General features: G+C 42.6%; 1 protein-coding gene across 4 annotated transcripts in view; it reads left to right on the top strand.

Annotated features, from left to right (window-relative positions):
* Positions 1-296: 296 nt before the first annotated feature.
* The window catches only part of AXIN1 (axin 1), a 54,830-nt gene continuing 32,253 nt past the window's right edge, over positions 297-22,873 (top strand). For 2 of the 4 annotated variants that reach the window (XM_011376747.2, XM_011376746.2), the window contains exons 1-2: positions 297-599; positions 4,678-5,636. In XM_011376747.2, the coding sequence (XP_011375049.1) occupies positions 4,759-5,636 (878 nt within the window). In that variant the 5' untranslated portion in view covers positions 297-599; positions 4,678-4,758. Of the gene's footprint in view, positions 600-4,677; positions 5,637-22,873 lie in introns of those variants that run through there. The other 2 variants (XM_023521459.1, XM_023521458.1) reach the window with 1 other exon arrangement.

Here is a 22,873-nt window from a genome sequence, read left to right as displayed (position 1 = left end):
GACCCACCCCCACGTTGCAGGCCCTACTTCCACGATCTACACCTTATCCCTGCGCTCCGGCTCCGTCTCTAGGCCCGGCTTCCACTCTCGGCCCCGCCCTCATGTTATCCGCCTCGCTCCCACATTCTCCGCCAACCCCAAGTCTCGATCCTGCCTCACGCTCTTGTCCCTGCCTCGCGCTCCAGGCCCTTCCCCTGCTCGAGGCCCCGCCCCACGTCCCGGCCCCGCCCTGCGCCCAGCCCCGCCCCCGCACTTCCGGGCGGCGCCGGCGGGGGCGCTCGGGCCTGGGCTTCGGCGCTCTGGGCTCGGGCTCCCCGCTTGGGGAAGCTATCGCGGCCGCCGCTGCAGGACTGGCCGGAGTCGGGCCGGAGCCGCCTCCCCGCGGAGCAGGCCGGTGAGAGCGGGCGGCCGGCCTCGGCGGCGCCCCCGCGGCCTGCCTGCGCCCGCCTCCGGGCCGCCGCGCCGCCGCCGCGATGGGGGCCGCCCCGGGCCGCGCCCCCACCCCGTCCCGCCTGCCGCGCCGCGGCTGAGCGCATGGGCCGTGCTGCGCTGCGCCGCTCCGGGAGCCGGGCCCGGGGCCCCGCCACCGCCGCGCGCGGGTGAGTAGTGCGGGCCAGGTGCGCGTTCCTCAGGGGTGCAGGCCGGTCCGTCCGCCCATTGTAGGCCGCGCGGGCGGGTCGGGCGGGCAGGGCGCGGGACCCGGAAGAGGGGTTAGGCGGGTGCGGGCCGGGAGCGTGTGAGGGGAGGCTGTGCGGGCCGGGAGCGGGTGAGGGGAGGCTGTGCAGGCAGGCTGTACGGACTCAGAGGGCGTGTGAGGGGAGTCAGTGCGGGCCGGGAGTGTGTGAGGGGTGGCGTGCAGGAGAGCTCAGGTTGTGTGTGGAGGTGTGCAGACTACGGTGCTATGCGAGGAAGGTGTGTAGAGACCAAGGCTGTGTGAGGGCAGGTGTATCAGAGAGGGGATGATAGCAGGGGATGGAGAAAGCAGGGGCCATTGACATTGGGGCGAAGAGTGCTGGGTTTGGTTCGGAAAAGACAGACTCTTGCTCTAGGTGAGTGGAAGGGTGTAAGGAAGACCCAGGATTCTGAGAAGGCGTCAGAGGTAGGGGGTGTCCTCCCGGAGGAGGCTGGGGTCTGCAGCTGATTTGTTTGGATGGTGCTAGCTGCGTGCTGTGTTCTGTGGGCCTTAGGCATGTTTTAGAGTGTGGGTGGGGTGCAGAGTAGCTGCTGGGGCCTAACATTGTGTGCAGGGATTCTGGAGAGAGGCCGGACAGTGGAGTGTCCTTTTCCTCTACCTCCAACAAAAAGTAGGAATGGGTGAGTCTGAAACTCAAGGAGGGCACTTTCTCTGAGGCACAGGTGCCTTAGACTGGGTCCAGGCTGTTTGGCTTATCTGAGTGGCTGTACTCTTTCAGATTGATGCTTTGCCCCAAAACTATCCCTTGGGTGTGGTTCTTAGATTCTACCTTAACATCACATTTTGGAATTCAGTCCCCTGTGAAACCAGAGCTGTACAGCCAGGACAGTGGAACTTTAAGCGCTGAGGACAGTAGAGAAAAATCAGTTCTCTGGGGATTTTTCTCAGCTCATCTCTGGAATAATTTATAGAGTTCTTATTGTGCATCTTAGCCCCTCCGTTTTGCTCAAACTTGTGTTCTCTGCTTCTTTAGGGAGAATCTCAGGCATACTTGAACCCGCAGGCTGTTTTGGAGAACACACAGTCTAAACCTGACTTCTCAAGATGGTCAGCAGTATCAGGGTTTCAATTTTAAGAACTTCTGTTCAGGAACAAGAATGAGAAAGCACACAAAATACAGTGTTTCTGTTTATTTTTCAGCAGGCGTTGGTGTTTCTTGGATTTCTAGTTTCAGAAAAGCTAAGTGGACTTTTGGGTTACATTGGTCATTAAGAATTTAGGTGGTGGGGGAATGATTTACATGTAAAACTATAGCCCTTAACCCTTCAAGAGTTTAATTAATGGACAGCTGGGAAACTGTCAGGCTGTATTACTTTGACACTCCACATAAATTAGAAGTTCAAAAGTTATATTTGAGTCAAATATATATATGTCTGTAACATTAAGCTGGCTGCCATGGTATCCAGGGGGTATGTCTTGGCAGTGACTAAAGGAGATTTTAAATGTGTTATCAGAGTTATGAATTCTTTTTATGGAATCTCTTTATTGATGGTGGTTACATGCTTTTGGCCAGACTCAGTGCTTGTGGGCATTTGACTCTAACCTAAATTAATATAACAGCTTTATGTGTGGTATGTGTGTGTGCACTGAATGCTTGGTGTATTTCTCTGTGGAAACCTGAATGTTGTGGGAATTGGAGCACATTTCAATAATGTCAGTGATCTGGGGAGATGTTCATGTGCATCCAGAGACACCAATGGTCTTCTGTCAGTTGACAGCCAAAAATAGATGTGAATTATAAGAAATGTTCCTTTTGAGCAATGGAAAATAGTTTAAAATGATTAGGAGGACTTGTTCACACATGAATAAAATGTTAGTCTCTTAAGACAGCCAGTTTGGTAATAAAGGGTTAGATTTTGAATTTACTGCTGTTTCTATAGCACAGTAATTAAGCATCTGTAAAGAGGTAATGTTAAGCATTTGTGGCAAGTGTCATTTAACTTTATGTCAATGAATTAAATATTTATTTGTGCCCATTAGTTGCCAGACCTTGTGTAGGTGCTATGGGTCCTGCAGAAAATGTTTAAATATGCCTGCTAGAAATAATTTACATAGAAATCATAATTACCTTAAGAGAAAGTGACAGTGATTTATAATTAGTTTCCCATTCGAACACAGTGATTTGGTTCTTTCTCAAGGCCACTGAACTATAGAGTTATCTCTAATGGTAAGGCTTACGGGGCTGGGTGTGGGTTCTCTTTCCTGAGATGGTGTACAGGACAAGAAGACATTAGATATCCACAAGCTGGTGTGGGGCTGAGACACCACAGGTACTCATTTCATGTTGACGTTGCTCAAATAAAGTGATTTTGCAGTTGAAGTGGTCCATGAGCAGCCCAGCCGGGTGCCACAGCCCAGGGGCCTTGACCTTAAGAAACAGGCTGTTCCTGCTGAGACTGAGATTATAGCTTACCTAGTAGTTTTCATAAAAAGTCGTTAGCTGCAGAAATGTCATTTGGTGCACAGAATTGTAACCCAACCTCCATCTCTGGTTGCTTCTCACCTTCTAGCTATCGGCAGCTGTTGATAAGTGAAGTTGTATGCAGTGTGAGAATGCAGGTGTGGGAGGTGGATTACATGTAGGCCAGGGCCTAGAGCGTGGAGTGGTGGCCAGGGAGAGCTACCTTTTGCACTGGTAGCAGATTTTAGGATTTTAGTTTGCTTCTTCTGGCTTATGCAGTGCACCAGGCATTTTGGACCTGACATGCTCCTCTCCAGCCCACTTCTAGGCAGACCATTTACATCATGGCAGGCTGTGTTGCAGTCACCCCTTTGGCCAGGTTGGGAGGCATAGCCTGAGCTTGTGGGCTCTGATATCCTGTAGGATGTGGCAGAGAGGACTGAAGACCATGGCAGAGTCCCAATCCAGGACAGTCTTCCCTGATACCCAAGGGACGCTTGTAGCAGCAGCAACAACAAAATTGATGGTTCCCTGACCTGTAAGAGGGTGGGTGATTTGGTTTGTAGCTTACAGAGTTAAATCATGTATGCAGCTGTATGCATCCTTAGCTAACTTACAGAGTTAAATGCTTAACTCTGTAAGCATTTAACTCTGCTTACAGAGTTAAATCATGTATGCAGCTGTATGCATCCTTAGCTAAAACGTATAATTGCGTTTGTCGAATTTCATTTTTTTTCATACTTTCTGTATTCCTCAGTATGCAGTTGCCATTTGCTATCCGAAGGGCACTTTCCATATACACAGGGTTTTAAAGGTCAAGTGCAGCTTTCTGATGGGAGCATTTTTAAGATTGTCCATATTCATGGTATGAGAAGGCTCCTGTGTGTGTGCATGTGGGTGGTGTCCTTTGATCACTTGCTTGAAGATCCTGAAGGTGACCCACAATTAATTGCTCTTTTGAAAGCTAGAGAAACAACTCACTATGCATTTGCTAATGTGAGACACACAGAGTGTGAAGTGGTGGAGTAGGCAGAAGGCAAGTGGCTGTGGGGAGTAGATACGGTCACCCATCTAATATGTCGTCCCTTCCATGTTTGAGTATCACAGCAACCCTGCAGAACAGGTGGGGTGGTCATCCTCATCTCACTTGTGAGGGATCGGCTCTCACTCAAGTTTGTACAACTAGGAGGACTAGAAGCACCTTTCTTTCCTCCAGTCCTGCCTTCCTGGAGCTTGCAGAAAAAGACTGGTCACTCAGCTCTGTAGCTGAGATTAGAGGTCCCCAAGTTGCTGGTCTATGTGATGTTTTCACAGAATGACAGTTGAGGGGAGTGGTGCTCTCTGTGTTCTGGGCATTCATTTCTTGAGACCAGAGGCATTCCTATAGTTATAAAGGTTCCCAGAAATTGTTTTAATATAGCACAAACCTTGCGATGAAAGATTGAAAATTTAAACTGCATTTTTCTGGCATTGAGTTCACGCGGGAGGGCATCGTTGCGAGTCTTGTCTTGAGAAAACCTCTATGGTCGTGTTTCCATGGACCCACCTTTCCTAATCCTTGTCCTCTTAATGGTTTCAACAGGACAGATTGATTCACTTTGGAGCTATAAGTACTGATGTATTAGGGTGCAGCGCTCATTGTTCATTGACGCAGAGTCTCAAAATGAATATTCAAGAGCAGGGTTTCCCTTTGGACCTCGGAGCAAGTTTCACCGAAGATGCCCCCAGACCCCCAGTGCCTGGTGAGGAGGGTGAACTGGTGTCCACAGACCCCAGGCCCGTCAACCACAGCTTCTGCTCTGGGAAAGGTGTTGGGATTAAAGGTGAGACTTCAACAGCCACTCCAAGGCGCTCAGATCTGGACCTGGGGTACGAGCCTGAGGGCAGCGCTTCACCCACCCCACCGTACTTGAAGTGGGCTGAGTCGTTGCACTCCTTACTAGATGATCAAGACGGGATAAACTTGTTTAGGACTTTCCTGAAGCAGGAGGACTGTGCGGACCTGCTGGACTTCTGGTTTGCCTGCAGCGGCTTCAGGAAACTGGAGCCCTGTGACTCAAATGAGGAGAAGAGGCTAAAGTTGGCCAAAGCTATTTACCGAAAGTACATCCTTGATAACAATGGCATCGTGTCTAGGCAAACCAAGCCAGCCACCAAGAGTTTCATAAAGGACTGCATCATGAAGCAGCTGATCGATCCTGCCATGTTTGACCAGGCCCAAACAGAAATCCAGTCCACCATGGAGGAGAACACCTACCCCTCATTCCTCAAGTCTGATATTTATTTGGAGTACACGAGGACAGGCTCGGAGAGCCCGAAGCTCTGTAGTGACCAGAGCTCTGGGTCAGGGACAGGGAAGGGCATACCTGGATACCTGCCCACTTTGAACGAAGATGAGGAATGGAAATGTGACCAAGACGTAGATGAAGACGATGGCAGAGACCCTGCTCCCCCTGGCAGGCTCACACAAAAGCTGCTTCTGGAGACGGCTGCCCCACGGGCCTCCTCAAGTAGACGGTACAGCGAAGGCAGAGAATTCAGGTGAGTCAGACATGAGGTGACTCTCTCTGTGCTCACCTCCAAGAGCTGGAGAAATAGCAAAGAAAGGTGTTGGTAAGGAATGGTCTTGTCTTTCAACCCCAAGTGGGTATACTCCTGCTATGGGTGTTGTAGGTTTAGTTCTTATTCATAATACCTTCACATTCATTGTTAGATGTTTTTAATATTTGTATGATGAGGATACTTTAATCAAGAACAGACTAAAATATATGGCTGTGTAAGTCATCAGGAACATTAGAGTTCTACTTAAGAAGTCATAATGACATTTATACTTTTCTCTTTAGCAGTAAAATTTGTATCCTCTTACATAAAAGATGGATTTACCTGGTAGACATCCCCTTTTGGAATAATAAAGGACGGTATGGTTATTTAAATGCATCAATACTTAGAGAATTCTGGATCATTGCGTTTTATAATGGTCTTCTAAGATTCTTCCTAGAGGTTGGGAAGTAGTGGTGAGGAGGCTGTCATGCAGCAGTTTGTCTAAATACTTTGGGAACTTTTGTGGCTGTGGTTGCATTTCTAGAATTGGGCCTTTTTTCCCCTGCCAACAAAATGAGCTAGTGCTATTGTGTAGTCAGTTCCCAGCTGTCCAGGGGCATTCTGAAATGATTGCAGCCTTTGCATATAGGCACATATGCAACTTTGGAGGCATGAAGTAGTGCTATCAAGAAGTTGATAACACCTTTGAAACCTGTTTCTTTTCTTTTCTTGGTAATCCCTTCTGTGGTTATTAGAGATTTATTTGCCAGTGAGTCGGAGGCTGTTGCCGATGTTAGCAGATATTAGCAGGGCACTTCGGTTTTCCACTCATTTCTCTATAGCTAGTTCTGGAGACTCCTGCTTGTGAAATTTTGAAAGCCTGTAATTCGTGTGACCTTGGTGATTTGATCGAGAGTCTGAAAACATCCTGAGTGCTGGGGCTTTTTCATAGAGTTATTAAAAATCCGGATCACTTATTTAAGTTTGTGTCAGAGAAATTGTTAATAAACACAGGATTAAATATTTCTTAAGTTTAAATGTCCTTTAAGTGATGTGATTTAAAATACACCGAGGTAATTTTTGTGTACCATTTTGCTCACTGTCTTTAGCTAAATGCTACTGATTTAGTAAGCTTTTTCGAACAGAATATGTCATAAAATTATCCTGTTAAGTAAGGCTAGTTACTGACAGTTCTTAAAATCGCACCTAAAATTTTTCATTTTTGATTAGAACAGTATTAAGATAGGATTAAATTTGAGGCCTGGGCTTCAGAGTAAAAAAAATTGAGCTCAATTCTGATTTCTAATTTTAAAAATTCCTGAATGCTACCCCTCCGCTAACCATCCCCATTCTGCACACTTTTCAGTTCTTGGGTCTTAAACAGCGTCTTTGCTTTTTCTTTCTTTGGTTTGCTCTATTTGTTAAGCAACCCTTGCTGTCAAATTAAAAGAATATGTTGGCTTTGCCTCTCTGATAGCGTTCACCTGTAAGGACTGTGGCATATTTTGGTTTTAACTTGTCTGTCCTGGAACTGCTGGTGGCCGAGGGAGCCTGGAGTTCAGGAGCCCTATCTTCTGTCGAACACTGTCCCACTTGAGATTGCCTGTGGTAGTTTCGTGGGGAGCCGGGGGTGGGGATCTCTGATGTTGGATCATCGTTCGTGAGCACTGACAGGATGGAGTCAGCATATTTTACTTGCCCTGCACGGTGTACAGTTAGGATGCACTAGGTTGTTAAGTCACACAAAATCTAGCCCTCCCCTGGCTTAAACAGTGAAGGGAATTGGCTGACTCTGATAAATAAAACGTTCAGAGGCAAGGCCAACTTCAGATGTGGTTTGATCAGGATTCCAGCCATTTTTCTTTTTAAAGACTTTATTTTTAGAGCACTTTTAGGTTACCAGCAAAATTGAGTGGAAGGAAGGTACAGAGGTTTTCCATTATACTTCACCCCCACATATGCGCAGCCTCTGCCGTCGTCAACCTCCCACCAGAGCAATATGTTTGTTGCCGTTAATGAACCTACATAATTACCACACAGTCCATACATAGTTTCCATTACGGTGTGCTCTTGGTGGTGTACATTCTGTGAGTTTGGACAAATATATAATGATATACATCTACCATTATGGTACCGTATGGAGTCTTTTCACTACCCTAAAAATCCCGTGTGCTCTACCCGTTCATCCTTTCCTCCCCTTGAACCCCGGGCAACCACTGATCTTTTAAATTTCTCCATAGTTTTGCCTCTTCCAGAATATCATATAGATGGAATCATACAGTATGTAGCCTTTTCAGATTGGCTTCTTTCACTGAGTAATATGCATTTTAGTTTCTTCCATGTCTTTTCATGACTTTGATAGCTCATATCTTTTTAGTGCTGGATAATATTACACTGTCTGGATGTACCATGGTTTATCCATTCACCTACTGAAGGACGTCTTGGTGCTTTCAAGTTTTGGCAATTATGAATAAAGCTGCTATAAACATCCTTGTGCAGATTTTTGTGTGGACATAAGTTTTCATCTCTTTTCAGTAAATACCATAGAGTGTGATTTCTAGATTGTATGGTGAGAACATGTTTAATTTTGTAAAAACCGCCCCGCTTCTTAATACTTTTTTTGTCTCTGCGTTCCTGTGGCCAGCTCTGCTCTCAGGTTGGCTCCCTTGTGTTGGAGGTGGCTGCCCAACTACCTTGGCTCTGGGCTTCCCTGTTTTGTAAACAGGCTCCCCACAGCATTGAAGGAAGGTCCTGCAGTTTGTTCTAAGTGACCAGGTAAGCTGTGTGCTGCTGTGTCCTGCCCATCAAAACATAATCATTGTGTAAGGGCCTGAGACTGTGCTGCTGGGTTTATACCACGTAGACCACTCTGGAAGGAAAGTGGGGTGCCCCACCTAGTTAGCATCGCCACTCCCCAATGGGGGAAAGTGGTCTTCCAAAAGAAGATTGGGGTTAACAGAAAAGGGAAGAGGGCGGGTGCTAAATAGGAAACATGGGAGTGCCTGCTACAAAGAGAAGGAAGAGCATCTATCTTGTTGGTAGGGAGCGTGTTTCCTGTGGATGGTAGGTGCCTCTCTAAGTGTAAGTGTTGATTCTGCATGGAGTGTGTCAGGAGGCCCATGTATAGGCTAGGACGACCCCAAGGGACTCCCGAACCTAGAGTTCCCAGTTCCATGGGCTCTGTACCATGGGGCTGCTTTGATTGTGCTGGCTGGTGTTTTTTATTCTCTCTGTACCAGATATGGGTGCTCCCGGTCCCTGATAGGAGGCTGAGTGTGGGTCCTCATATGGCCTTACATGGCTGTTTTTCATATAGCTGACTTAAGAAAAGTTAAATGAGTCATTTACTTAGGTCTCTGTCAAAATTGAGAAAACAAGCGATGTCCCCTGACCTTTTTCTGCATTTATCTTTTTCACCTGGGATCATTTTGAGCCTCTGGGACAAGGGATCACAGATTCCTTCACTGCTCTCCCATTCTCTGTACAGAAGACTTTTCCAGTTGTTAATTGGCCATTATCAGTGGAACTTTGAACATAACTTTGGTTGGTTCATACCCATCATTTTAATTGGTGTGAATTGGCAAAGGGTCCTCTAATGATGCAGGCATTTTAGCTATTTGTTTACTTAATGATTTGGTAATAGGGCCCAGGGGCTGTAAGACATTAGCTGGCAGGCTTAGGTTTTACTCCTCAAAAGGCTGGTTTGGCCCTCCAGGTGCTTATCTTTAAAGTGGGGAGAATGAAGTAAGGACCTGCCAAATGAGGTTGTCATGGAGGTTCCATGAGATAACACCCGGGGGGTTGCTTAGACCAGCTGGTCCCTGCACACAGCAGCTGCTCATTAAATTTCAGCTCTTGCTGTGGTTCTTCTTCATCTTAGTCATCTGAATTTAGTGGTCTGCTAGATGTTGGTGAAATTCACATCTGGGTTACTAATGGTTTCAAAGATAGAGTAGAGAATGACATATTCAGATTTTAATAAACATATTTCCTTAAAGTGAGATATATTAATTCCCCACCCCAAATCCGTTCCTCTTATAATCATTCTTCCTTCTAGAAGTGGCACCACCATCTGCCAAGTCAATCCAAACCACCTGATCTCTGCTTTGCTGACTTCCACATCTAGTGCAGCAGAAGTCCTCCAATGCGTGCTGAATCCCTCTGCTTCTCACTGTGCACCCTGGCTCCTGTCATCTTCTCCTGGACCACCACAGAACCTTCTGACTGGGTCTCTGCCTTGGTCTCTTCTCCCTACAGTACCAAAAGGGTCTTTTCTAAATGCAAGTCTGATCACAGTGTCCTTTTTTCCAGCACTGCTGAGACTTCTCACTGCACCTGAAATCAACCTTAAGCTCCTATAACACAAACGTGCCTGTGGTGGATTCTGTCACAGCAACACCAACATGCTGTGTGCATCTTATATCCCTGTCTGTGGCATAGGATCGTTATTAAAAATAATTTAAAACTAGTTACAGGAGAGTCTAAAAATATTTTTTTTCTCTGCTTTAGTTGTATAAAACTCCATGGTCTTTGACAGATTTCATTAAAGTGCATGAAAGTTTTTGGTAGTTAGCCATGAAGACTGAAAAATTCTGGAATGACGAAGCCCCCTTGCCTGAGCCTTTGTTTTAGTGGGTTTATGAAAGGGAAGTGCTTGCAGAGAGCACATAAGCAAATGTTGACTGAGGCCCTTTGCGTGGACCATGCTGCCCATGGCTCTGACGTGCAGCAGCTATTTCAGGAGAGCGTGGGGTTGATGTGCTTGGCACGGCATGCGTGCATTCCTTGTGTGGTTCTTGGAACTGAGCCATACCCATAGGTCAGCTGCTTGGTGACCAGCCCATTGTCAGGTTTGCGCCCCAGTCAGTGTCACAGAGATTAGAATTTGATTCATACTCACAGGCTCTTGTTAATCTTTTCTAGAATCTTGGCTTCATGTTCACTAGTTTACCTTGCAGTTATTAGAAATATGGGATTTGGCTGAGTAGTGGTAGTTCAGTTAGGAAAGGAAGGCTGTCCAGTAATTTTCTTTAATCCATGACCAGCCTGAGGCTGCATACCTGTGTGTGTAGAAGAAAATTAGCATTGCTTTATTTTTCCCATTTGTCACATCAATACAAATGTATGGTTTTGTGAGCCACTCAGGGCCCTTTCAGAACCCATTAATTCCCAAAAGTGTTTGATCTAAGGAAACAACTCAGTAAATCTCTTCATCCCCTTCCGAGGACCAAGGCTGGCCACCACACCGCTTCATAGCCTTCAAAGAGGCCACGCAGAGACCATCCTGAGGGCCTTGTGCACCTGACAGGGTTCAGCCTCTCCCCTCCTCATCCCTTCCCACAGTGGACCCTTGCTGCTGGGTGAGATTCCAGCCTTGGCCCAGGAGCCTTCTCTGTAACTTGAAAGTTCCTGTAGCAAATGGATTCATCTCTTTTTTTTGGACCAGACTCCTCCAGTATTGATTGACAGAGGTGAGCTGTGGCTAAGTGGGTGCCATCCTCAGTCCCCCAGCAGCAAGGGGCTCCTTTGCCCATTATTGGGCCCTCTGCTCATCCAGTTTTGTGCCCTTAGAGTTAAAAGGGTATTGCCCCTCTCGTCTTCAGTCTGTAGGACCAGTATCTTCTCTCGAACAGACATTTAAAAATAAGCATAAAGTATATTGCTTGCAGCCCTGCTTGTAATAGCTAACAGAATAACTTGAATGTCCAATAGCGGGGTTAGTTGCATAGGGATTTTTTCCTTTGTGGTTGGAGAACATAGGCTTTTTAAAATCTTTTGTCTCCCCCTACATTTTCCAAATTCCTATAAAATGTGTTTCTTTGTAATTAGAAAAATATATACCAAAATATATCACAAGAAGGTTTGAGTTTTATGCAACTTTTTTAAAGTACATTTTTTTTCTTTTAAAGGATGCATGTGAATGTTTCCTTTTAATCTGATCTTAGGTCTCCTTAATGTTTGCACTACTAGACCAGTCTTAAATTAATTTCATCTTTTATTAAAAAAGTGGAGACAAGGGAAAAAATAATGCTGAGAGGCTGGTAACTAGCTGTCCATGTTCCCCTGGCCTTTCAAGGATGGTCACTTCCAACTGTTCAGGCTACCACAACAAAACACCACAGACTTGGAGGCTTAAACAGCAGATACTTATTTCTCATAGTTCTGGAAGCTGGAAGTCTCAGATCAAGGAACCGACAAGGTAGGTTTCATTCCAGGCCTCTTCTCATGGCTTGCAAACAGCCACCATCTCACTGTGCTTATATGGCCTTTCTTCTTTGTGTGGGCGCATGGGGAGAGTGAGCAGCTCCCTGGTATCTCTTCTGATAAGGATACTAATCCATGAGTCAGAGCCCTTCCCTCTTAAGACCTCCTTTTATCCTCATGACTTCCATAGAGGCCCCGTCTCCAAACATAGCCACACTGGGCATCAGGGCTTCGACATAGGATTTTTTTGGGGGGACACAGACTTTCAGTCCATCACACCTACTTTTCTGAGTAAGGTGCTTATGAGCTATCTTTGGATCATCTGTTCACCTTTCCTACCACCTGTCCTAATTATAGTTGACTCAAACAACACAGCTTTGAACTACTTGGGTCCACTGATACATGGATTTTTTCAGTAAGTATTGTAAACGTATTTTTTCTTCTTTATGATTTTCTTTCTAGCTTACTTTATTGTAGGAATACCATGTATAATACACATAACATACAAAATATGTGTAAATCAACTGTTTGTGTTATTATCAGTGAGGTTTCCAGTCACCAGTAGGTTATTAGTAGTTAAGTTTTGGGGGAGTCAAAAGTTATGTGTGCATTTTCAGCTGCGTGGTGAGGGGTGGTGCTCCTAACCCCTGTGTTGTTTAAGGGTCAGCTGTATTAATACATGCTAGGTTTGGTTTAAATCCATATTTTATGTTTTAATGGATGAGCTAAGTTGGGCCAAGCTTTTTCTTTCTTGTACCATTTTTTGTGTGTGTGCTTTTGAGTTATAATTGCTGCATTTTTCATTTGATTAGATACTTGATTTCCTAACATAAATCTTCCTTTATTCTGCATCAGTTTAAAAAGTTCTGTGAATATACTTCTCCACATTGTAAAACCTGTCAGATAAACTTTTTTTCTCCCAAGAGACATGTGTTCTAAAACTTTCCCTGTTTCTGCTTGAGAGGGTTGCTCTTCAGATGTGCTGTGTGTCTGCTGTGCCTTGCTGATGCCAAAAGTACTTGAAGGAGAAATTGGTTGGGTTTAGAATTATAGATTGCACGACATTTCTCTCAGAAATTTAAAGGATTTGCACCGTTACCTTCCATCTTCTAGACCTGTACTAGAGAGGCTTATCTTTAGTTTCTTACATTCCCCTGGATGTGACTTTCCCTTCCATCTGAATGTTTCTTTATCAGCAGTGCTATTTCTCAGTGCTCTGTCTCGCTTGGGGCTTTTTTCTTTCATTGTGCCGAATAAACTTTCCTTCAGTTCTGAGAATTTGTTAAATATCTTATCTTTGATTTCCTGTCTTTTATTTTCATTTTTAAAAAAATTATTATTTTAGACTTTATTGTTTAGATGTTGAACCATCTAAATCTCTTTTTCTTATTTTCCATTTCTTTTTGTTGCATTTTTACACAACAAATATATAAAGAACATATATTCTTTAAAAAAACCCTTTTTTGTTCATGGATCAACATTTTAAAATCTTTGTGGAGATGTTAATTATAATTTCTTAATTGTTGATTGCCCTGCATAGTGTTTGTGTTCTCTGAGTTCCATTCTTATGGGTTTGTTTTGGATTCTGTCTTACTTGAGGTTTTACTGAAATGATGATCCTGGCTGTTCCCTTTTGTTTAAATGTGAGGCACTGGAGATGCTAGTTGAAAGCTGTGTGGGAGGCCTTTTTGATTGGTGTACTTGGAGTGTTCAGGCTGCCAGCTGGCTGTTTTGCTTGGGGATCCTCAAATGTCAGTATTTGTAGGTCTTTTCTCTGTGCTCCCCCCTGGGAGGGACGCTTCAGTTGCCTTCTTGTGGGGCTGGCTGTTGGATTCTGGAGCTGAATAGGTGAAAGAGTTGGGTATACAGATTTTCACTTAATCCCTTATTTTTTGCTCCTAATCCCCACATCTATCTTCCCCTGCACCTGATTTCCCCAAATCAGGAGCCTTTCATATTCATTTTTATAGACTTTCTGTGTCTTACAAGGATGTGTGAGGGAGAGTTGTATGACTTTGCTGCGTGGGAGTGAGGACCGGGCCCTGGGGGTCTAATTGCCCCTTAAATGTTGCTCAAATGATTTCTATTTGTAATATTGTGCCCCCTGCCCACCTCTCAGTGGGGCAGCATGGTTGGTTATTGCCAAGAAGTCCTGCATACATGTAGGAGAAAGACTGTCTCCTTTGTTTTTATGATTTTAGAGCTGGGCCTAGTTTGCAAAACTTACTTTTAAATACAAAAAGAAGAGAAGAATTCAGTGAAGGAAAAGGATGTGGAGCACAGCTGTTTAGGGGAGATCTAATGTGATTACCATAAAATATGTAATTTGGAGGTGGTAGCTTTGTGAAAGGATTCTTTTTAATGAAATTTCACTTTGGGATGCCTAGTATCCTTGAGACTTACTCAGTGAATAAGAACTACATGCGTATGTTTAACTTCTCAGGAGCACATTATTCTTTATGTTAGGCCTGCCTGTGTTGGACATAGTTGAAAGGTTGGGGTCTTGGGGTAGAAGTGGTGCTGTTTATAACTCTTGTGTAACTAGGTTTTTTTTAATTGGATCTTCTTGAGGGCTGTTTGTTCATCTTAGAGAAGACAATTAATCCATATTCTGGTAATGGACTATTATATATGATCACAGAATTTTGGAGAACAAAAGGAGAGTATAGGACAGTGGTGCGCACATCCAAGAAAAGCTGTGTCTGAGTGAGTGGACAGGAAAAGATATCTGTACTGTGCAGCTCAAATACAGCTGTCCCTTTAAAAGAAGAAGTAACAGAAATACAGATTGATTCATTCATCGAATGCCCTCTCTGTGCCAAATACTCTTCTAGGAGCTGGAGATTCAGCAGTGAATAAAGCAGACAAAAATCCCTCCACTCATGGGGCTTACATTTTAACAGGGAGAGGTACAAGATGAAAAAATAAGTATAGAGTGTTTTAAATGGTGACAAGTACTATGGCGAAGTATAAGATGAGGAAGGGCAGTAGGGGCAGACGGAGGGTTCCTGTTTTAACAAGAGTCGCCAGAGAGGGTCTTATTTGAGAGGGCGATGTTCAAACAAAACCTAGAGAAGTCAAGAGCACAGATCATGTGCCTAGAGGAAAATGATTCCAGGTAGAGGGAAAAGCAAGATCTGTGAAAGGAGAAAGGCATCATAGCTGGAGCAGAATACAGTTGAGGGGAGAGTAATGGTGATGAGCTCAGAGAGGAGGTTTGATCGTTTTGAGATTGGGTTTAAAAGCCACTGCAGCTTTTGTGCTTTGGTTCTCAGTCATCAGTAGTATATAGATGGTATTAAGAGTCGTGAGCCTTGTTGAGATCCCCAATGAGCGAATGTAGATAGAGAAAAGAAGAGGTTAACTGATACCTCGTTGCTGAGAGTTTGAGGATGAGAAGGAAGCAGCAGCAAGGAGACTGAGAAGACGTGGCTGGTGAGGTAGGAGGAAACCAGTGGAGTGTGGCAACTTGGAAGCCAACTGGAGAAGTGTTTCAAGAAAGATAGAATGATTAGCTGTCAGATGCTGCTAGTAGGTGAAGTCAAATGGGGATTCACAGTCATTAAGTTTAGCAATGTGGAAATTACTGAGATCGACTTTCAAATTTAGCTTTAAACAATTCAAAGCCCTTTGTGAAGGGACTGTGTCTTTGTCTTATATGTTTCCCTCGGCTTAAGATAATGTCTTACTGGTCTCCTCTTGATGAATATGTGTTATATTGAATTGTCTCTAGCTATTAGAAAGTACTTGCAAGACTTGTAGAATTGGATGGCCCTGTGCACTTGAGCAGAGGCATTCACATCACGCTCTTGGGATCCCATCTTTGTTAAGGAAGCTGTATGGTTTATAGTCATAGCCACCTCTGTTGGTTTTAACTTTTTTGTCCTCTCACTTTTGATAAAGCAGTAGGTAATATTTTAAAAAATCAGACCGAGATTCTGATTCCTCTTATTTGGTGTATAGAAACAAGTTGTGGTCTATGTTTCCATAGTGCCATGACTGTTGAATGTTGAGGCTGAATTTATTGGCTAAAATCTCCCATTACGATTGTGGATTTGTCTCGTTTTATTTCTGTCCAGTTTTGCTTTATGTGTTTTGACTCTAGTTTACATGCATACAGATTTTTAGTTGTTATATATATGTTCCTTGTATATTGACCTTTTTATTATTATGAAATCTCTTTTTAATAATGCTTTTTGCTTTAAAATGTACTTTGATATTGGTATAGCTACCCCAACTTTCATGTATTAGTATTTGCATGATTTATGTATTTCCCAATCTTTTCTTTTCAGCTTTTCTATATTCTTTTTTTAAATTAAATTTATTGGGGTGACATTGATTAATAAGATTATATAGGTTTCAAGTGTAGAATTCAATAATACATCATCTGTATATTGCATTATGTGTTCCCCACCCAGGTCAAATCTCTTGTCACCATATATTTGACCTCCTTTACCCTTCTACCTCTCCCCTCTCTCCTCTACCTCTGGTAACCACTAAACTATTGTGTCTATGAGTTTTTGTTTGTTTGTTTTATTCATTTGTTGCTTTCAGTTGTATAATTCACATGGGAGTGAAATCATATTCTCAACTTTTTCTGTCTGACAATTTGTTTAGCATGATAATCTCAAGATTCATCTATGTCGTTGCAAATGTCAGGATCTTTTCTATAGTCTTATATTTAAGTTCTCTTATAAGCTGGATATGGTTATTTTTTAAAAATTCAGATTATCTATTTTTAATTGGCATATTTAGTTGACATATTTAATGTAATTATTATTATATCTGTATTTAAATCTATTAGTATTTATGTTCTACTTGTTCCACTTATCTCTCCTTTCTTGCTTTCTTTTGGATTGAGTATTTTTTATTATTCAAATATCCCCTTCTATTAGCTTATCATACATTTATGAACTACTTCTTTGTTTTTACCAAATAATTATAGAGGTTTATTATAAATGCTATGGAAAATGTAAAACAGGGTAAGGGAAATTGTGTATGAAGGGATGGACTGTTTTACACAGGGCAGTTGAAGAAGGCCTGTCTGAGGAGCTGACATTTGAACAGGCATGGGGAGGCAGCAAGCCATGTAGGTGTTTAGGGTAAGAGTATGCCAGGAAGTAGAAACAGCAAGAGCAAACGATCAAGGTGGAAGCTGTCAGGTAAAAGTCTCCTGAAAATACTTCAGGTGCAATAGAAAGAAGGTCTGAACTACAGCAGTGGTGGGAGGGAAGGGGATATGGGACAGACTTGAGAAATACTTATTTTTTTATGTTTTTATTTTTATTTTTTGGAGAATGTTCATTGTCTTTTTTTTTTAATTTATTTAATTAATTTATTTATTTTAATTAGTACATTGGTTAGACATCTATATAATTGGTAAAAATGATCCCCCCAATTGCTCCCTCCCTCCCCTGACCCTCCACCTAGCCAACGTATTAATGCTAACTGCATTTCCTATGCTGTGCTCCCCATTCTCGTGACCACTCATCAGCTACTAATTTGTACTTCTTTAACCCTTCACCCCATTCTCTCAGCACCCCCCAAACCTCTCTCCCCTCTGTCTGTCACCAAATTGTCCACTCTATTTGTGAGGCTGTTTTTGATTAGTTTGGTCTTTTTATTCCTTAGATTCCACATATAAGTGAAATCATATAGTGTTTATCTTTCTCTGACTTAAATACCTTCTAGGTCCATCAAAGCAATATCTTTTTCCATCCCCTTCCTTTTCATATGTAGGAGTCTTGTTTTCTTACCCTTTCAGCCACTCTATCTTTTGATTGGAACACTTAATTCTTTTTCATTTAAAGTACTTATTGATAGGAATGTAGTTGTTACCATTCTTTATTCCTGTTTTTGATACATGTTTTTTCTTCTTAAAGAAGTCCCTCCAACATTTCCTGTAATACAGGCTTGGTGGTGATAAATTCCTTTAGCTTATTTTTGTCTGGGAAGCTCTTTATCTGTCCTTCCGACTCTAAATGATAGCTTTACTGGATAAATTATTCTTGGTCGTAGATCCTGGGTCTTCATCCTGTCAAATATTTTTTGCCAAGCCCAAGCAGAGTTTCTTTTGAGAAATCAGCTACCAGTCTTATGGGTGTTCCCTTATAAGTAACTATCTGTTTTTCTCTTGCTGCTTTTAATATTCTTTCTTTGTAGTTAACCTTTGGCATTTCAATTATGATGTGTCTTGGTGTGGGCCTCTTTGGATCCCTGATTTTTGGAATTCTCTGAGCTTCCTGGGATTTTATGTCCATTTCTTTCACCAGGTTAGGGAAGTTTTTTTTATCATTATTGCTTCAAATGGCTGTTCAACATCTTGATTTTCTTCAGGTACTCCAATCAGATGGATATTTGGACCCTGAATAGTGTCTTATATTCTCCTTAAATTATTTTTATAGTCCTGGCATCTTATCTCTTGCTGTTCTGATTGCGTGTTCTTGGCTTTCCCCGTCTTCTAGATAAGGCCTTTGATCCTCCTCTTTATTTACTTTGTTTATTCCTTTGTTTAATTCCATTTACTTCTCATCTCAGATAATGTGTTCTTCATTTCAGACTGGTTCCCTTTTATAATTTCCATTTCCATTTTTATGTTTTTTATCTCGTTGTTAAAGTTCTCACTGAATTTGTCTACACTTCCCAAAAGATCACTGAGCATTTTTATAACCAGTGTTTTGAACTCTGCATCTGTTAGATTACTTGACTCCATTATATCTGGATCTCCGTTCTGTTCTCTCATATGGTTTCTGCTTCTTTATCTTCTCATTTTGGCTGCCTTCCCATGTCTGTTTCTATGTACTAAGCAAAGCTCCTAAGTCTCCCGGTCTTATTAGTGTGGATTTGTAAAGTAGGTGTCCAGTGGCACAGTCCTGAGGGGTTCAGCTGCAGGCCAGATTTATCCCAAGCCTCTACCGCTACGGGGCCACCTGTTAAGATTCAGCAAGCAATCCACAGATGCCGTGCTTATAGTTGCCTCAAAAGGCCACACTAGAAACAGAGGCCAGCTGTCTCCAGTGTGAGTCTAGGTGCTGCTCAGGAAGGAGCACCTGACTCACTAAGGATATACCTGGATGTGGCTTGGGTGGGGCCGCGAGTTGGGGGAGGTGGGGTTTCAGGGAATCCTCTGGACAGAGCGACCTCTGTTATCCAGTTTGATGACTTCACGGCTATGTTGGTGTTGTGTCAGTGCACTAGTAGAGGAGAGGGTTCAACGGAACAATGGATATTGCCGGCACCAAGTGAGTCTTGCCTCGGCCCTCACTCCGACAATATCTCCCTGTAAGTCCCTGGTGCCCTCTGCGTGCAGCCAGATCGGCATTGGTGCTCAGAGTGAGCAGGTCCGTCACTGCAAAAATTTGCTCGCAGACACAGCTCTTTTAAGAGGCTTCTGCTGCTGCCGCAGCCTCCATCTCACTCCACCGCTGGAAACTAGGTAGGACCACGCCTTCGCCCTGTCCTACCTTCTGCCATTGCAGGGTGATTTCTTGGATTTCTCTCTAGTTGTATGGCTTGTTCATTCCAAGCGATTTTTCCTTGCTGCTGCTCCTTGTTTCTGTCACAACTGTGATTTGGTCACTAGAGAGATGAACAGAGCCTCTATCATCTGCGTCATTTTTTTTTCTTTACGAACTACTTTTTTAAGTGATTACTCTAGAGATTACATCATGCATCCCTGAACTATTGTGTGTAATGTAAGTTGGTTCTTTTATCACTTACCAGAAAATGCAAAGACTTAAGGTTAAACTAACATTAATTACCTTCCCCTATTGTTCTTTTTTGCAGTTATTGATTATTTTATATGAAGACTGCTCCTGTTGGGTGTAGAACTCTAGATGGGCAGTTTCTTCTCAGTGCTTTATAAGATGTCCTTCCATTGTCTCTTGACTACTATTGTTTCTGTGGAGATGTCAAGTGTCAGTCTTACTGCTGCACATTCAAAGATAATTGGTCATTTTTTGGCGCTAGTGTTGATGTTTTATTTTTTGTAAAACTACTGAAGTTTTACTATCTTGTGTGTTTATTTAGCTTGGAGTTTTACATGCTTTTTGAATCTGTGGCTTGAAGATTTTCATGAATTTGGAGAAGTTCACAGTTATTAGCTCTTCACATATTGCTTCTGCTCTATTCTCTTTCCTCTCTTTCTGGGATTCCAATTACTCATATGTTAGACCTTCTTTCTAAGCCTTTTCGTGCTTGCTGTCCTTTTCTTCCTCATCATGCTTCAGTGTGAGTGTTTTTCAGCCCTGTTTACTAATTTCTCTTCATTTCTGTGTACTCTGAGGCTCGTCTGTTGAGCTAACTTCAATTACTATATTTTTTAGGTCTAGAGTGTTCGTTTGATTTGTTTTTTTAAAAATTTCCAGTTCTCTGCTCAAAATCTCCAGCTTATCTTTTAATTTATTGAATATGTTAATTGTAAATATTTTAATGTTTTGTAATTTCAAAATTGGGGTATTTTGTGGTTCTGCTTCTGTTGTTCATTTTTCTCTTGTTTCTCAGTTCTTTGGTCACTTTCCTAGTATAGTGAGCAATTTTTTATTGAACACTAGACACAGTATATGAAAAATTTCAAGCTCATTTGAAGTTTCTGACCATATTTTTCTCCAGTGACGGTTTATTTTTCCTTCTGACTGGCCTTCTGTGTGGAGACACATTACTTTCCTCCAGTCAGGAACCAGTATGATTGGACGCTGTGCTTCCGTCTTTGGGAAGGCTGGTCTATTTCAAATTCATTTCTTCTCCTAGGACATAGCCCATTGGGATCCCAATTGAAACCCTGGAGTCTTCACCAGGGCCCACATTTTTGTGCACTTGGAACACCCATTTAAGAATTCTGAGGAGAACTTCCACATTTTTAATCTCCGAGTAATTGCTCAAGAACCACAAGGAGAAAAGTGGGACCAAATGTTGGACTTGCCTCTCTCTTTTCCCCTCTTTCCTCATATTTTGGCCCCTTAAAACCTCATTGCCTTGGTAGCTCTCTGGTGCCTTTAAAAAGATTAAAACTTTTTTGTCTGTTTTTTTTTTTTTTTCTCATTGTCCTTGCAGGTGGTTTGGTGTACAGTAAGCTAGTCTACTGTTAAGTAGAAATCCAAGGCTCATTTTATTTTGTATATCAGCTATTTATTTAGAGCTTGATTTTGACGAATCCTTATATTAGATAGTTCTGTTGTGTGGTTTTAAAATAGGAGTCAGAAAAATCTGTGAAGAAATGAGCAGTCGCTGATGAGTGTCCCTGTTTTCCTGGAACTGCCTTCAGCTGGCCTCTGGGCAGAGAGGCTGTTCTGCTTCGTGGCAGCCATGTTGCTTGTCCTGAGAGCTGTGCTCTTCAGCAGTGTTCCACCCACAGTCTGTACCAAAGGCCCGTTGTGGTCAGGTACATGAGCAGAAATGGAAGTAAATGCTCTTTGGCTTATAAAACTCAAATGTTTTCAACGGACTAAACACCCCTCTTCTCCATTCTCCCTCTCAACACTGTTTACCCACCTGCCTTGCTGGAACTCACCATTTAGAGATAAATAATCTGAATACAATGTGTTTTTCCAGAGTCTCTTTATGCATATGTAAATTAATATGAACCTATTCTTTTATTTATAATACTTAATATGTTTTAAAGTAGGAATTTTCTTATGAGAAATGGCTGTGACCTAAAAAATTAGGTCATTCTCACAGAATATGGTCTACATTAAGTGTAAACTCTAATTCTATTGTGTATATATTCAATTTTCAGGTATGAAGTTGACTACTAATAACTAAATATTTTTAGGATTTTTTTTAATGTGTTTTGAATTACATTGCTTTTATCCATCTAAGTTATCTTGCCTTGTTCCCCGCGTGACGTAGGTGACTGGATGGATTAGTGGCCAGGTTTATTGTAGAAGAAGGTTAACATAACAAACTGGCCTTGATGAGGAGTGAACTCAGGGCCTTGATGGATATAACATCACCCAGCAAACATATGCTAGGCAGCTTCAGCTCCAAGTGTCCTGTGTTTATATGGGTCCATGCCACAAAATTGAGATGCCATGCATAACATCCAGTTCTCTCAGCAGACTATTTAGACATTTGGAGCCTGTGTCACTGATTGTGTCACAGCCTATGTCACTGACTCTTGCTGTGTCACTGATTGTTGCAGAAAACAAGGCTCATAGGTACACCTGTGTTGGAGCCCTCCCCACCCCCACCCTCAAGATGGTTCTGCTTGAGCAAGGCCTAATGGGTCCTGGGGTGAGACCCGAGGCAGAGAAACGTTTTGTTGGAAATCCCAAGGATGGAGGGAACAGGACTGAAGGAATGTCAGACTTGCACCTTGCTTCTATTCACTTTGAAATTCCATTTATTTTGGAATGTGACGTTCTGTGGTGCTACCTGCTACCTGGAGCTGTATTGGAGATGCTTTAAAGATAAAACATTTCCATGGTGAACAAAAAAGCACAGAAAAGCAACCCAGACCACTTGTTCTTCCCTGTCCCAGTTATGACCATGCATTCTATGTACATTTAGAAGCATTCGATAGATCCTGTGTAATTCAGCTTTCTCATAAGGTGGTCATGTTAAGTTCATTTGGATAAAGTGAAACTCCTTTAAAGAAATCCTTTTGAAACATTGTGAAAGAAAACTCATAAGCAGAAAAATCAGGTAACTCTTATAAAAACAAAATACCCAAAGATTTTCTGTTTCTCAGGTTTTTACTTTCTGCACAGAAGTTCAGAGTCAAGGAAACTAGAAATGCGCTTCCTACAAGTGTCAGGCCACTGTTAGCTTAGAGAAGATCTTGAGAATTACCTGTTGATGTTATGAAGTAAAGAAGGCGATCCGAGGTTTGGAATTAGTGATTTCTGAATTACTTTGAGGGAACAAATCATGTTTTATGAACAGAATTTTGACCGTGTTAAGATTCATAAGTGTACATTTAAAATTTTTTAATGTCACGTTTTTCAGGTCATGATTTCGGTCTTATAGCTTCTACACTGAGAACTGGTCTCCTTACCAGAGTTTGTGGGGTGTTGGAATTGTGACTGTAAGCCTCT

The sequence above is a fragment of the Pteropus vampyrus genome, unplaced genomic scaffold (assembly GCF_000151845.1).
Source record: "Pteropus vampyrus isolate Shadow unplaced genomic scaffold, Pvam_2.0 Scaffold303, whole genome shotgun sequence".
NCBI classification, from domain to species: Eukaryota; Metazoa; Chordata; class Mammalia; order Chiroptera; family Pteropodidae; genus Pteropus; species Pteropus vampyrus.
The sequence above is the reverse complement of the archived record's forward strand: the minus strand, read 5'-3'. Positions and strand labels throughout refer to the sequence as shown.